This window comes from Beta vulgaris, chromosome 5 (genome assembly GCF_026745355.1).
Source record: "Beta vulgaris subsp. vulgaris cultivar EL10 chromosome 5, EL10.2, whole genome shotgun sequence".
NCBI classification, from domain to species: domain Eukaryota; kingdom Viridiplantae; phylum Streptophyta; class Magnoliopsida; order Caryophyllales; family Amaranthaceae; genus Beta; species Beta vulgaris.
In genome coordinates, this window is record NC_079206.1 from 63,478,569 (window position 1) to 63,496,147 (window position 17,579).

Genomic DNA, 17,579 nt, shown 5'->3' on the forward strand with positions numbered 1-17,579 from the left:
TATTTAGTACCTTTTTTGAAATGTTGCTGGTGCAATTGATCTAATTGTACTATATCCATAATCCCAAGAAGAAGAAACTCATTAGATAATCTTTCAGTTCTCAAGGTTAGAGATAGAAAATATAGTAGGGAAATTCATAATGCCTAGTAAATTGGAGCATCTATCATCATATTTCGAGTTTAACTGTTCATTTTGAAAAAACTCTAAAGAATTTTAGTGATATGTTAATGAATGTACTACTTAAAACATGTCAAAAACTGTAAAGAATTTGAGTGATATGGCTATAATCATAGATAAAACATTGTCTAACAAAAAACCTCGAATTGAGTTTCACAAGAACATAAATCGTATCAAAGCTTACAAATAATTGATAGTTCCGCTACCACCAACGAAGCACCATTTGATCGAAAAGTTTGCCGATCAAGTTTCATGTACTTACTAATTAATGTATTGTTTACCTAAACTTCAATTTGATGTGAGTGATATGTCTAGAATCACAATCAAATAGTCATTGAGGTTTATTAATAAAGCTTTAATAAAATAATATTATAATTTTTTTTATATCAGAAGCCATATTTATGTTGAAATTTTAATCCCAATAACAATCAATCTACCAAGTATATGGGTTATTGTGTCATTTTTATGTTGAAATTTTAATCCTAATCCAACCCGTTGACGTCGTATTTGGTCAACTCAATTACTTAAATGAGTTTTGAAACTTGAAATTCTTAATCCAAATATGTCATTTTCTGTCACCTTAATCGAAAAGAATAAAATCCTTGTACAAAGCCAAGATAATTACACAAATTACCATGAGATAATGATAGGAGTCTATAGGAGTACTATTTTCGAATCTCCATTGTTTTAGGAAAATGTTTTGGTCCTGTTCGACACAAGCTTTTGAAGTACTCCTTCCGTTTCCTAAAGATCTTCCCACTTACTGTTCCTACAGATACCAAGGAAAATCAAGTTGTGTGGGGCATGGTGTGAGTAAAGTAGGAGAGAGAAAATGGTTAAGATAAATAAACAAATAAAAAGGGGTTAAAGTAGGAGAGAGAAATGGAGTAAAATTGAATTAATAATGTAATGGTGGACCATATGATAGTGACATGAGAGGGTAAATAGGGAAATTTGTTTTGCCAAATAAGGAATAAAGCAAAAGAGGGAAAATCTTTTGGAAACACCCTTAAATAGAAAGAGGGAAGATCTTTAGGAAACGGAGGGAGTATCTTTTAACATTTTGACTCAATTAAGACACTAATTAAGAAAAATTGTAGTGTTTGGTTAGGTAGTGGTATAAGTAGTAGGTTTGATCAATCTCTAATGGGTAAATACATCTAACACAATTTTTCGTATAACAATATTATTTGTATATCTAACAAATATTGTTTATGTTTCGTGTGCCAAATAAGGGGAGAACAACATAGATAATATTTGTTATATACACAAATATTACTTATTACATAAAAAATCATGTTTGATGTATCTACCCGTTAGATGTTTATCATATCTCGTATAAGTAGTGTTTTAGTAGTGTTTGTCAAAAGCTACAATTTTTGGAGTAGTGTTTAAGGGCGTATGAAATATATATTTCATTAAAGTTTCATTATTTTAGTTTTAAAGTAGTTATTTGTAAATAGCTACTTTGGCGACTTGTTTTACCGAACATTAATATCATATACCGCTAATTGAACAACTGATAGCTAACGAGCGTGTTCGGCAACGATTTGCTGGGGTGATGGCTTTTAGCTGTGAGAGTAGCTGGTAGCTGTTAGTGGTTGGTGTGTAGCTGTTAGCTTTTAGCTATCCAAGTAACGGTATAAGATTTTGATATTCGATAAAAGAAGCTATCAAAGTAGCTGACTCCAAATAACTAGTTAAAAACTCAAACAAAACTTGAATATATAATTTATACACCACTAAACGCTACCCCCAAAGTTATAAATTGTAATTTTTGACAAACATTACTAAAACACTACTTATACCACTAAAAGCTATTTACACCACTACCTTACCAAACACTACTATTTTCTTTAATTAGTGTTTTGGCTGAGTCAAGACACTTAAAGCTACTTAAAAAGTTTGTGTCGAACATGCCCAACAACTACATACCAACCACTAACAACTATCAGCTACTCTCACAGTCAAAAGCTACTAGCACATCTACTGTTACCGAATACACCCTTTGTCTACCTTGTTTCCCACGTAGAAATAAATCTTGATACAATCATACTAAGCAGAATACAACTTGTCAGAAATAATATTTACGATTTTTTCACCATATACCCTTGACAATTTTTTTTGCACCATATACCCTTTTAAGTTTCCAAATTTACCACATACCCCCAACCTTTCAAAAAATACATCAAACTACCGTTATGAATAATGATGTTAGACTTCCGTTATTCATTAACGCTTGATCCCCCATGTAACCCTATTTAATTCATCTAAACCTAATCCCTTTAACCCTAATATTAACCCAATCCCTAACCCCTAATAACCTAACCCTAACCACCCAAATACCACCCTTCCCCCACCACCCCGCAACCCCTCCTTCCCCCACTACCGAAGCTTCCACCCCCGAAGTCTGAAAGGGAGGGGGGAGGGAGAGGGGGTTGCGGGTCTGAAGGGGGACGGCGGCTGCGGGGTGGTGGGGCAGTGGGGACGGGGGTGGTGGGGCATTGGGGGCTGGGGTAAGGGGTAAGGGAGTGGGAACAGGGATAAGGGTTAGGGTATTTGATTAGTGATTAGGATTTGACTTAGGTTTAGTTTATTTAAGAGGGGGAGTTTAAAGGTTAATGACTAATAGTGTTAGTTACAAGGGTAGTTTGATGTATTTTTTGAATGTCGAGGATATAAGATGAATTTGAAAACTTAAAAGGATATATGGTACAATTTTTTTTATTAAGAATATATGGCGAAAAAAACGTAATATTTATGATGAACATGTACTTTTCAAATATTAACAATATTATTTTTCTTAATGAATAATTAGCATTGAGAAGCATAAAATTCAAACTATTATGACTTATGAGTATTGTTAAATAGTGGGAGTATTATTTTCTTCAAAAATTATTAAAAGAGGCGGTTTAATTTTAATATAAAAGTAAACATAGTCATTAAATGAATTGAACGAGTCACTAAAAGAAATTAACCTCTACTCACTATTGGGCTAATTATTTTTTTAATATTGAGCTTAATTTAAATAAGCGGTCTCTTACAAGACAAACCTATTTTCTTTAATTGCGTATCTCCCATCCTAAACCATCTACCCATCACTCTTCAGTCTTCAGTGTTCACTTCCTGTCCTGCTCTACTCTTTGCAGCATCAATGGCTTCAACAACTTGAAATTCAAGATATAACTGTAATCCTTATAATTCTGTGATTATTGTAAATCATTTTAAACTTCCGTAAATAATTAGTCTGCTTAAAAGAAATCCCATAGAAATACATTCTGGAAAACTACTCATACCCTAGAATTCTCTGATTTTGACACTTGTTTAAGAAGACGACGAAAAACATCGCTCAACAAGGTAATCATCTGACACTATTGCTTTATAAATTCTTTTAGTAAACCCATTTAGAGTACGGATATTACATTATGATAGTCATAATGAGTTTGTGGACACTCTTTGAAAATTCTAGGTTTATCTCAAAGATAAGTAAAAGAGGCATATATATACAGTTGAATTCCCTCAAAAAAAATAAGATATATACAGTTGAATATTTAATTGAATACTTATATCATTGTGTGCACTCAAACTTTTACTCTTGTTAATGTGTGATGTTGACACACTCTTTTGAAATTTTGTTATTATAATACTTCCTCCGTTTTTTATGAGTTAACCTAATCTCGAATATGTCCCTTTTGATGGTTAATATATTCAATCATGCATGAATAAAGTTATAGAAAAATTGACATGAATAATCGGTCTTTTCAAAATCATCTCAACTTTGAATTATTTTAGAGTAATCCCAACTTTTGACTATCTTCTCAAAATAATCTCAACTTTGAATTATTTTAGAGTAATCCCAACTTTTGAGTATCTTTTCAAAATAATTTTGACTTTGAATTATTTCAGAATAATTATTTATTTTCAATATATTATAGCCCTAAAATGGAGTAATGTAGGCAAGAAACAGATAGTCCGGCTTATTTTGAGAAGGTCCCTCAAATGTGAGATTATCGTGCAAAGTTGAGATTATTTTGAAAAGACGGGTGAAAGTTAGATTATTCATGTCAATTCTTTCCAAAATTTATAAAAAGTTATAAATGAAGTTTAACTCTGAAAAAACAAAGGAGCAAACTAATAAAAGAGAAGGAGATGTAAAATGATTTTAACACAGTTTATAAATTGTTTACTACTACTATATGGGTTGTTAGTAAGGGATTGCACCATGTTTGACTTTTAGAATTGCAGATTAGACAAACTTTATACGTTCAAGAACTCTAACAGTAACAGGTCATAATTCATTAGGTGTAAATGCAACTGTTAGATTTAGCTGTACTGTTATATATCAGTATGATGTTACTTCTGGCATAATGTAAGTACCAGTCATATTTCGTTAGATTTCAAGTGTTGTGACATTTCCCTTGTTTCGGAGTAGCCTAATGGAGTACAGATCATGTGAAGAACCTGACATTGCTCATAGTGAGATTGAGGAGTATTCAGAGAAAGTATATCAAGCCTTTCAAATTGGGACTTACATAGTGCAGAACCCAGGTGGTAATTTTAGATGCCCATTTTGTCTAGATAAGAAGAAGCAAGCTTGTAGCTTCAAAACCCTGCTCCAGCATGCTTCAGGTGTTGGCAGAGGTTCTGCTCGACGAAGAGCTGATCAGAAAGCCCGCCATCTTGCTTTGGCTCGATATTTGGAGGTCGACTTAGGCTTCAGGTCTGCTGAAATTAGCTGCCAACTTGTGCCAGAACCCAAATCTAGTGAGATCAATGAGGGGGGTCAGAACTCGGATGAGACGCTATCCAGGGGACTTAATGAAGAAACTATGTCTTTGAGTCGGATGCTTGAAGAGAAGTGGGAGCAAGCATTCAATGATGCTGGTCAGTTTCTCTGAACTTATAAAGCATTATTTGCTCTCTTGTGGCAGTCTTGTTAGGTTTCAAGTGGGAGCAAGCATTTTATGATGCTTAAAGAGAAGTGGGAGCAAGGATTTTTATGATGACGAAACGAAGGCAAAGAGCTTTCTGTTTATAGCTTAAAGTATGTTGCTCGTGCTATTACCAATTGGTTTTGGGATGACGTCTTATAATGCAATGAACTTCTTTCATCTGTTGTTCCTCTTTTATTCTTAATAACTATGTCTTTTTAGTTGATGCCCCTGCATGTTAGTGCATGTTTGTTTCATTGTATTTTATGCACAAGTTCAATATGTACTGCGTGCAGAGATCTTCTCCCCACATGGTTTATCAACTGTTCACTTAATCTGGAATTGCTTATCTTGCATGAGTGGTAGATCTAACTAGCATGAGCCTAATCTAGCTCGCTGTTGTTACCAGCTTTCTTTCGCTCTTGCAGTAGACAAATTGGGTCTCTCACCTATTCACCTATCAATATATTGGCAAAAGAACATATGTTGTGCTTATTGTGTCTTAGTTGAGTAATGAGTACATCTCATTACTTTGTTTGGGCACTTGTCTCGGTGCACATCTTGCCTTTGATAGTTTCTTGAAAGATATTATACCCCTTCCCCAACACACCACGACATAGACCATATATTGCAAAGTCTAAAATGGTTGGTACCGATTGCAATTGCTTCATAGATTGTCAAGCCTGATAATTTTTCATGTTAAATTTGAAATAGAAAGAATGTTGCGAACCCAGAAGATGCATAGCATTGCCCAGGAGCATGTTACTAGGATCTTACAAGAGCAAAAGAAGATAAACCATGAAGTAGAAGATACAAAAAGACGACTTGATGGATTTACCTGTGAATTAAGCAAGCACAGGGTCTTATCTGAGGATGAATTGCAAAAACTGGAGAAGGAGAAGCAGCAGGTCAGTTTCTTTTGTGTGTTTGCACTTTTTAAGGCTAGTGTACCTTTTTTGTGGCAGCTATGTCGCATAGGGGTGTCAAAAAATTGTCGAGGGTTGTTGAAGTCCATACAATTGATTTTTCATTATCTTGGTAAATGTCAACTAGCTGATGTACTTATGGTATTTCAGAATGTTGGAAGAATCAATTCATTATACATGGCTTCCTTGGAGCTGAAGAAAGCACATGAAAATGTATTGAGAATCACTGAAGAACAAAAGGTAACTGTTAACTAGCATGTGTCATCGAAGCATGTATAGCTCTTGCTTACTAAGATATGACTATGCAGAAAACAATAGAAGAACCCCTGAAAAAGATTTTTCAGCTGGAAGCTAGGCATAAGTTGCAGTTGGAGATTGAAGAATTAAAAGGAAATCTGGAAGTCATGAAGCATCTGGGAGATGGTGACAACGCTGCAATCTTCCAGAGGAAGATGAAGGAGATGACTGAAGAGTTGAATCGGAAAATTGGAAGTTTAAACCTTTTGGAAGTCTCAACTGAAACATCTTTTCAATTAGATAAGGATCTGGACGCTAATCAGAAATTGCAAGATATGCAATTGAAGATTGAGGAGTTAAGTGGAAAATTGGAAGACTTGAAGCTTCTGAGAGATGCTGATTACGCTGCAATGCAGATGAAGATGGACGAGAAGGAGGAAGAGTTGAATCAGAAGATAGAAGATATGATCCATATGGAAGAAATGACTAGAACACTTGTGATCAAACTGCAAGAGAAAAATGACGAATTGCTAGATGCTCGGGCAGCGTCAATCACAGTATGTCTTTACCAGTCTTTTTGTTGCTGGATACTTGTACTTCCTTTGTTCACAATGTGTTGATATGCATATCATATATGTCGCTGTTTTAGTTTGAATATCAATATTAACATCTTATGATCTTATCAACATCTCTGTAAATTGTTGTCCAAGGCAAGGTAAGGCTGTAAGGGAGTTAAATATAGATGTCAGCGGTTCGAGTCCGCTTATCTCCAACTCGTGAACTTAACCGATACAAAGCTATATGATAGCACCCAATTTTTCCGATTCGGCCGTTCGATCTATGATTTATCATTCATGGACGTTGATAAGATCCTTCCATTTACATTTAGCAGCACCTTAGGATGGCATAAATTATTCATAATAGACTAGAGTAGGCGGTTTTATTAGATACAGAGCATTCAGCATTATCATTTAACAGATGACTTTTAAATATTAGATATAACCCCAGGGAGACTAACCCAGCCCATGAACGTAAAATGGTGGAAGTAAGGAAAAAAAATGAGTGAATTGGTTTTGTGGGGGTCATGATTTACAGTTGATGGTTGAAGTTTGTAAATTTAGTCAAATGACAGTGTTAATGTACCAAACTATCTTGTAAGGTGATTACTTTTCTTTTAAAGCAGAAATATTAGGAAATTCTCTGTAAATGTGGTATACGATAATGTACTTCCCCTCGATTTTGAATTATCACAATTCACAAAACACCTTATTTGTGAGATGGAGAATTTACATTTTACCATCATTTATAGTTATCATATCATTTGGTGCAGGCATGCATCATATTCTTTTGCCTATACTTGGACGAAAAATCTGTTTCAATTGCTTGCTTTTCAACCTAAGCTCTTGTTCAGTTCAAATTATCAATAAAATGATGTATTTTGCTACAAAATGAGGAAATTCGATAACGATGGGTATGCAAGGTTCCATGATGGATAACTTGCTTGTTTTTTGGTTACCTCTAGATGATAAGTAGAATTTGGTATATATAGAAGTTCAGAGACTCTGATATGTTGGTCCCCAACATTCTCTTTGTGTAAATGTTCTTTGCTTTGGTAAATAACACCTTTTGTTAGAAATTTCTGAAATATGGATTACTAGAATTTTAGCGCCTATAGGCTATGTTACTCCGACACCTTCATTTACCTCAAAAACCGGGTGCCGTGTCGTGTCCGACACGACACTTCACTTGGATACTTCATTTTAAACTAAAAACTTGTCTTTTTTCTTCAAAATAGCCGAGTCGGATACTTGGACACCCGTATCCGAGTAGACATTGAATCTGTATCTTGTATCTGAGCAACATAGCCTAAAGGTCTTCTCGCTGAGATACCTAGGAGCATAGGATATATGATTTGGCTTTTTAGTAAAATTTCTGAGTTATTCGTATTGTTCAAACTTCAAATTGCTTCATTAGCTCGCTGTTAGAAACATCTGACTTTTGAGATGGTCTTATCTCTGTTTTTGTCGCTGCTATTTGGGTTCTTTGGGATTTACTTCTACTCCATATTGTCAGAATATGTTAATTTATTTTATCTGTGATATTAGGGTCTGTTGGAGACTTTTCCAGGTAATCGCACGCACATTGGTGTAAAAAGAATGGGAGAAATTGATTTGACGGCCTTTATTAGAGAGTGCAAGAAAAGATTTCCAGTGACTGTAGCCTTTACAAAGGCAGGGATAGAATGCTCGCTATGGCAGAACAAATTGTTGGATTCAACTTGGCACCCATTCAAAATTATTGATATCCATGGAAATCTTAAGGTGAATTTCTTTTTCTTGCTTAAGGTGAAATTGTATTAGAACGTTGACAGCAGTACAGCACTCTCATGCTCTACAATGAATAGATCATTTTCCATTCTGATATAATTTTTCGCGTTATAAGCTCAGTTGGGGCTGGCAATGTCAAATTGCTATCATCCCCCCACCTCTGAAAGTTGTTGCTTTTTGTTGCAACGGAAGCGATTTAACAAAGCAATAAACTCAAGAAAGCGAATAAAGAACACACAAGATTTAACGAGGTTCACTATCAATTTGATAGCTACGTCCTCAAGGCAGGGGAAAAGATTGTTTCACTATGAACGAGATGATTACAAGTACAATAGGCAAGATTCAATGATATTGAATCTCAAAGACTCTCTCTAATCTCCTCTATTGTGTTTCTCTCTAATCTCTCTCTCTAATTTGTGGTGGTTAACTAAGCGTACAATTAGGGCACTATTTATACCCTTCATTAAACGAGAAACAGAAAACCGGGAATAAGCCGAATTCCCGATAGGTGCGGGCGCACCACATTTTGGTGCGGGCGCACCAACTCCTGGTGCGGGCGCACCTGCCAAATGTGCGGGAGCACCAAACCTTCTTCTTCAACTGAAAATCCGTCGTGACGAGTGTGCGGGCGCACCTGACCTGGTGCGGGCGCACCTGACCTGGTGCGGGCGCACCTTTACTTGGTGCGGGCGCACCACTCGCGCTGATCGCAAGTCACTCGTTTCACAAATCTCCACCTTGACTTGCATCTACCACACAACTCCACCTCAAAACAATCAACCAAACATGTATCTCTCCACATACTCGAGATACACTTTTCCCTCCTGCAGTTGCATCTTTAACCCGATGCCGGGCTTGCCCACTTTATCCCGGGGCCGGGATTGCCTCCACCTTGAGGCACAACCTCTCACAAGATCAAATGTGACTATCAACGTTCAACAAGTCCAAGCAATGTTTGAACTTGCGAACTGGAACTGGCTTGGTGAACATATCAGCTGGATTGTCTGCGTCCCAACTTTCTTCACCACTATCCTCTTCTCACTCCTCAGAAAATGGTACCTTACATCAATGTGTTTAGTCCTATCATGGTGCACCTGATCCTTAGCAAGACAAATAGCACTCAAGCTATCACAATACACAATAGCACGATCATGGTGAAGACCCAGATCACTAACCAAACCACGTAACCATATACCCTCCTTTGCTGCAGCAGTCAAAGCCATGTACTCAGCCTCCGTAGTAGACAAAGTCACTGAAGACTGCAAAGTAGCCTTCCAACTAACCACAGAACCTCCTAGAGTGTATACATACCCAGTCATCGATCTTCTAGTGTCTATATCACCTGCATAGTCCGAATCAGAATATCCGGTCACCAAACACTCAGTATCATTCCCATAAATGAGACCACATCTGCCGTTCCTCTCAAGTAGCGGAAAATCCGCTTCACTGCCTGCCAGTGTTCCTTCCCTGGTTGAGTCATAAACCTGCTCACAACACTAACAGCATGTGCTAAGTCTGGCCTAGTGCAAACCATAGCATACATCAGACTACCAACAGCACTAGCATACGGAACCTTAGACATATACTCTTTTTCCTCATCAGATTGAGGAGAAAGTACAACAGAAAGACGAGCATTTGCAGCAGCAGGAGTATCAATAGATTTCGCAGTACTCATACCAAACCTGTCAAGTACCTTCAAGATATAACTTTTCTGAGAAAGGAAAAGTTTCTTCCGTCCATGATCCCTATAGATCTCCATGCCAAGAATCTTCTTTGCTGCTCCCAAATCTTTCATGTCAAACTCGGAACTCAGAAGCTTCTTCAACTTCAACAGTCTGACTTCTTCTTTGCTGCAATAAGCATGTCATCAACATATAACAATAAGTAAATATATGAACCGTCCTCCACCTTGCTATGATAAACACAGCAATCATATGGACTCCTGTAAAACCATGCTCAACCATGAAGCTGTCAAACCTCTTGTACCACTGTCTAGGTGACTGCTTAAGTCCATACAAGGACTTCTTCAGACTGCAAGCAAACTTCTCTTTTCCTGGAACAACGAACCCCTCTGGTTGACTCATCAGAATATCCTCCTCCAACTCCCCATGTAGGAAAGCTGTTTTCACATCTAACTGCTCAAGTTCCAGATCAAAATGTGCTACCATTGCTAATAACACTCTAATAGAAGTATGACGAACCACTGGCGAGAAAATCTCATTGTAGTCGACCCCTTCCCTCTGACTGAACCCTTTTGCAACTAGCCTGGCTTTGTATCTGACACTTTCACCCTCTGAAGTTCCCTCTTTCCTCTTGAAAACCCACTTGCAACCAACCACCTTACGACCCTGTGGTATCCTCACTAGTTCCCATGTCTGGTTCTTGTGAAGAGACTCCATCTCCTCACTCATAGCAACTAACCACTTAGCTGATTCGTTACTAGAAACTGCTTCCTTGTAGGACATTGGCTCAGGTGACTCAATATCTTCAGCTACATGTAATGCATAACCAATCATCTCCTCTACACAGCAGTTTCGGCCAGGAACATTCCTGCCCTCTATCTGTTCAATCAGTCTCTGCGCTTCTTCCTAGGTCGTTTCTGACCTTCAACAACAGTTTCCTCATGATCAGACTCAACATCAGCTGTTTCATCAACAACAGCTACATCCCTCTGACTAGTCTCCACAATGGGAGAACTCACTGGAGCCTCATTATCCTTCCCCTGAGTTCGAACCTGTGGAGTAGGATCTGGAGCAACTACTTGCTCAGATCCTTTATCTGTGCTCTCATCAGTATCACCTGCAGGTTTGTTAGCAGATACAAACATAGTGTTTTCATCAAAAGTAACATCTCTACTAAGTATAACACGCCCTTCTGATGGGGACCAAATCCTGTAACCCTTCACACCATCTCCATACCCAAAAAACAACCCTTCTTAGCCCTTGGTTCAAGTTTACCCTCATTCACATGATAATAGACCATACAACCAAAAACACGCAAACCAGAATACTCAGCACTTCTCCCAGACCATACCTCATAAGGTACCTTGCAGTCAATACCTGTATGAGGACCACGGTTTATCAGATAACATGCCGTTTTCACGGCTTCACTCCAGTACTTCCTAGTCAACCCTGCATTAGAAAGCATGCATCGAACTCTCTCTAGCAAAGTCTGGTTCATGCGCTCTGCAACACCATTCTGCTGTGGTGTTTTCCTGACAGTGCGATGTCTCACTATCCCTGGTGTCCCTGCAAAGCTCATTGAACTCATCATTAACAAATTCTAAACCATTATCCGTACGTAGCCTCTTAACCTTCTTTCCTGTCTGATTTTCCACTAAGACTTTCCATTGCACAAAAGTCTTAAAAGCCTCTCCTTTGCTTTAAACAATAAAGCCAACAGTACCTGGAGAAATCATCAATAAAAGTCACAAAATAACTGAATCCTCCTATACCTTCTACCCGAGCAGGCCCCCAGCAATCTGAGTGAATATAATCCAGCGTCGCCTTAGTTATGTGCAGCCCCTTCCAAACTTAGTCCTGTGTTGCTTACCCAACACACAGTGCTCACAAAACTCAAGGTTCTTCACCTTGTGGCCACAAAGAAGGTTCATCTTGGATAATATCTGCATCCCTCGCTCACCCATATGCCCAAGTCGTCTATGCCACAACTTAGTCATCTCCTCAGAACTTGTAGATGCAACATTAGCAGAACCAGTCAGAGTAGTACCTTGTAACACATACAGAGTACCCAACTTAGTGCTCTTAAGCACCACCTTCGAACCTTTCCACACACATAGTTCCCCATCCGAGCCAGAAAAAGTAAACCCTCCTTCATCTAAGACACCCAGAGAAATCAGATTTTTCTTTAACTGTGGAACATGTCTAACATTCATCAAGTACGAATCTCACCCCCAAAGTCTTTATCTTGATGGAACCCCTTCCTACAACCTTACAAGCAGCATCATTACCCATAGTAACATTACCACCATCACAAGACTCATAAGAAGTAAACCAATCACGATTTGGACACATATGGTAAGAACACCCCGAATCTAAAATCCAACGATCAGACGGACTAGGCATATCAACAGCAGCTAATGCTAGGTCCTCTTCGGAGTCATATTTCGTATCCTGTTGTGCAATGTTAGCATTGGAAGCTTTAGGATTCTTGGGACATTTATTCTTCCAATGGCCAGGTTCTTTGCAATAGTGACAGACATTCCTAGGATTGGTCTCTTTACCCTTAGAATTTTTCTTCTTCTTAGGACCCTTCCCCTTAGCCGAGTTCACCACCAACCCAGCCCCTGAATCTCCACCACTCTCAGTCGTTGCCGCCTTCTGGCGCAACTCCCTAGTAAAAAGTGCTGACTTCACCTCCTCTAGGGTCACAGTCTCTCTCCCAACAACAAATGACTCAACAAAGTTCTCATATGAATGTGGAAGTGAAACAAGCAAAATCAAAGCAGCATCTTCATCCTCAATCTTAACATCTATATTACGCAAATCAAGTAAAATAGTATTAAGTTGATCTAAATGATCTCTTAGAGACGTACCTCCTTGCATACGCAAGGCAAACAGCCGTTGCTTCAAAAGCAACTTGTTGGTGAGTGACTTCGTCATGTAGAGACTCTCCAACTTCGCCCACAGACCTGCCGCAGTGATCTCATCTGCAACTTCTGTGATCACATCGTCTGCCAACACAGCAAAATCGTGGAGTGAGCCTTCTCCTCCATCGCCTCTAATTCGGCCTCCTAGGGCCTCCAGCCGCTCCACTCTTGTCACTCTTGACAAGAGGTTTCCAGATGCCTTGTTGCTTCAACAAAGCGCGCATCTTTATCTGCCATAGCCCAAAACTGTTCCTCCCCGTAAACTTATCAATCTTTGAGTTCATCGTATTCATCTTCCCAAAACCCTAACGCTGATTTTAATCTCAAGCTCTAGATACCAAGTTTGTTGCAACGGAAGCGATTTAACAAAGCAATAAACTCAAGAAAGCGAATAAAGAACACACAAGATTTAACGAGGTTCACTATCAATTTGATAGCTACGTCCTCAAGGCAGGGGAAAAGATTGTTTCACTATGAACGAGATGATTACAAGTACAATAGGCAAGATTCAATGATATTGAATCTCAAAGACTCTCTCTAATCTCCTCTATTGTGTTTCTCTCTAATCTCTCTCTCTAATTTGTGGTGTTAACTAAGCGTACAATTAGGGCACTATTTATACCCTTCATTAAACGAGAAACAGAAAACCGGGAATAAGCCGAATTCCCGATAGGTGCGGGCGCACCACATTTTGGTGCGGGCGCACCAACTCCTGGTGCGGGCGCACCTGCCAAATGTGCGGGAGCACCAAACCTTCTGCCTCTTCAACTGAAAATCCGTCGTGACGAGTGTGCGGGCGCACCCCTCCCTGGTGCGGGCGCACCTGACCTGGTGCGGGCGCACCTTTACTTGGTGCGGGCGCACCACTCGCGCTGATCGCAAGTCACTCGTTTCACACTTTTGCTATATGCGTGTTGAACTCAGTGGTATGTGGTAGTGTAAATAGATGTCATGGTGTATGTAGTCAATTGTGGCTTGATATTTGCTCAGCCATGAGATGAAGCTTGAGAGCTAGAGTTGAAGCTAGAGAGCCATGCTTGTTATGGAATGTGTGAAGTTAAAGTAGTGTTATCGAGTTTGTTGTAAAAAACTACTGTTCCGCAATAGTGATAAAACTATCTTTTACATTGATCTCCTGTGATTACTCATTCACACCCTCTGTTGCCTTTTGTTGTTGAATTTGTTTTTTCACAATTTTCCTTGCCCATTTTTTAACCGTCAATATCTTCAATTATCTATTAACAAACATTGTTTCAAGTTAATGTTTCAGAACTAAACATTAAAATGAATCTAACAAGATCCGACATGATAATATTTTTTCTTATATATATGGTCAAGTGTAGGCACGGTGACTATGATATTCGTTATCTGGACATTAATAGAGAACATACGGAGTAGTTTTTTCTGTGGCAACTTGCTTTGTTTTGGCAACGTGTACTACTATTTTGCTTTTTCTTAGTGTTTCCATGAAACTCCAAAAGCATCCTATAGAGTTGATAGTTATATTGCTATAGGAAGATCTGACAAGCTGGATATTTACCATTATTGGAACTCTGATGAGTTTTGACTGAAAAACTCATCAGACTTCCATCGCCAAATTTTGGTATATAAAAATAGAAGGATATTCTGCATTAGTATGTAAATAATGATTGGAATGATGAAAGTCATCAGAATATCTAACTTTCTTTCTTGTACTAAATTACTGATCTAATAGATTTTAATTGAAAATTGGCACTAAATTATATATTGACTCATGCAACCATGACATTCTACTATAATTGCAAGTCCTACATTCGACCTTAGAATGGATTCATGATGCAGGAAGTCATCAATGAAGAAGATGAGAAGCTGAAGACGCTCAGGCTGCAGTGGGGATATAAAGTCTACGAAGCAGTTGCAACAGCCTTGCAAGAGCTGAATGAGTACAACCCAAGCGGGAGATACGTTGTCAATGATCTCTGGAATTATAACGAAGGACGAAAGGCTACTGTAAAGGAAGTCGTAAACTATGTTTTCCAAAATTTGAAGAAACTACAGTTAAAGCGCAAGAGGTGAAGTTATCTGAATTCAGATATTAAGATTACTCTCTCGTCTCAAAGATTCAGGCAGAGCAGTAAAGCCTACTCATAGAAGGGGGCTGAGAAGAACACAATTACACAAGTGAAATAGTTTGCATATGTATGGTATACTCATAGAAGGGATTAAGAACCTTGTTTAGGGACAATCTGTGACGCGGATTTTACCGTGTCTTAGTCCTAGACTGATTTTTGCAGGAATGATTTGAGCAGGAACTTGAGTAAAAGTCTAAAGACTTTGGACATGAGAAGTTTATAATCTTTTTTGGCCAGGCTACTTTTGTGCTTGTTTTAGATGGATAATGGGATGATTCGTTGTTGCGACCTTATTAAAGGTCCGTTCGTTATCGTTTTTTTTTTTTTTTTTTTCAGTTTTCAGTTTTTTTGAAAACTAAAAGCCATAATATAAAAATCAGAAAAAGTAGTTTTCAATTTTTAGTTGTTTTAGTTTTTAAAATTAGCATGATTACTATCATTATGACCAAGTTTAAGTTTATGATACTGCTTATATTATATGATTCTAAAATCATAAAAACTGAAAACTGACAATGATACCGAACGGCTCCTAAAGTGATTGGAACTAATCCTAAATATGGTAAGGGTGATTAGATTGCCATGCACTAATGGATTTATATAGGTGATGTCGACTCCATAAAATCTCTACATATGATATGTTATGGTTAGTTTTGTTAGAAAATTGTAATAATTGAGAAGCAACTTATGCTTTTAACTATGAATATAAAATCTCCTCTAAAAATATATGAATGTAAAAATCAAGGTAAACATCAAAAGAGGGTTATCTCCCAGTTTTTCAGTTTCTTACTCTTTGTCACACGAGGCTTTACTCTTTTCAGGGTTTAACTTATATCAAAACGAAATTTCCTCTATATTGGTGAGTTTGTGTGGTTAGATTTCATCAACTTACACTTTGAATTTTTGTTTGAGAAAACAAATAGGGTGAAAGGAAGTGGTGTGCGACATATGTAAATTTTTATTTACTTACTGTGGTTAGCTAAATATGAGATATGAATGGTTAAAACTTTGTAAAATGTAAAGATACCAAAATACCTCTACTTATAAGTTATAAGACACTAGTCGTATATGCACGCGAAGGGTGCATCAACAACCTTGTGTAGTTATATATATGAATGGACATGTTATTTTGATCTAAGGTTATTTTGATAGTGATGTAAATTATTGAGATTCTTTTGTAGATGTTATTATCTTTTAAAATTAAAGGTGACCTATTTTTAAATGTTCAACATCGTCACTGAAAATTTGGTCGATGATTTAATAATTCCTTATCAGCCGGCGTTAGTATGGTTCTTTAACGATTATATATAAATGTTAATAAACCATATTGTTTGAACTTTAATTTGTAAATACGAAGTGTTGCATTCAAGTGTTGATATTGTTGAAACTCTACTTTGTAGTTTTCAAATTCTAGAAGATCCAAACACCGAAAACAAAGTGAATGAATTATGTGTTAATTGCACCCTTGTATAACTTAGTAAAATAGACGTGGACAATTCTAATATTAAGTCAGCCGTTTTCTAAAAAGTCACAATGCCAAGAGTGTATTAGAAAAGAATTTATGACTTATTTACTTGTTACACCCGTAAAAAAATGTTGTTGTAATTTACGAATTTTCCCCCCTTAATTTCCTTTCTAATTGAGATTAGTTTATGTTAAACGGGCTTAGGTCGCGCACGTCACGGGGGAGTGTAAATCCACTTTACAAAACCAAAGAGGTTTAAACAACCCAAAAGTAAATGGTCAAACATACTGTTTGGATGAGGATTCCAACCCAGGGCAATGTCCTGGAATTCGGGGTGGTACTCCACTGAGCTACTACTACAAATTATATGAGTGTTACAATTACAATATGTCCTTAAATTAATTAATTAATTTCAATTGAAAGGAAAAATAAACTTTTTTTTTACAAGAAAAGAAAAAAAAAACCAAACAAACTTGTGATAAGTGATAACATATTTTTGAAAATTTCAAATTTTTTTAAAATTCTTGAAAACATTAATAGTCAACCATCTATACTACACATATCCATATACAACAAAAAAAATTAGTAAATGCATTATATATGATTTGATCCCATAAACTTTAAATTTATATAGTAAAGTCTTAACCACTAAATCAAATGATATTCGGTCATATCATTTTAAAATAAGTTATTAATAACGATAACTATAAGTATTCGGGGAATAATCCGGACCTACAAATTAGTTTGTACAAAAAATCACGAAAAAAAAAAGAATCAACAATTAGAAGCAAGGAAGTAG

General features: G+C 37.3%; 1 protein-coding gene across 1 annotated transcript; it reads left to right on the top strand.

Moving 5' to 3' along the window:
* The first annotated feature begins 3,257 nt into the window (after positions 1-3,257).
* Positions 3,258-15,829, top strand: LOC104894438 (factor of DNA methylation 5). The gene is made up of 7 exons (XM_010680664.4): positions 3,258-3,534; positions 4,610-5,061; positions 5,823-6,016; positions 6,185-6,274; positions 6,343-6,828; positions 8,377-8,592; positions 15,029-15,829. Exons 2-7 carry the CDS (start codon positions 4,614-4,616, stop codon positions 15,260-15,262), a joined length of 1,668 nt encoding a protein of 555 aa, XP_010678966.2. The 5' UTR covers positions 3,258-3,534; positions 4,610-4,613; the 3' UTR covers positions 15,263-15,829.
* Positions 15,830-17,579: the final 1,750 nt, after the last annotated feature.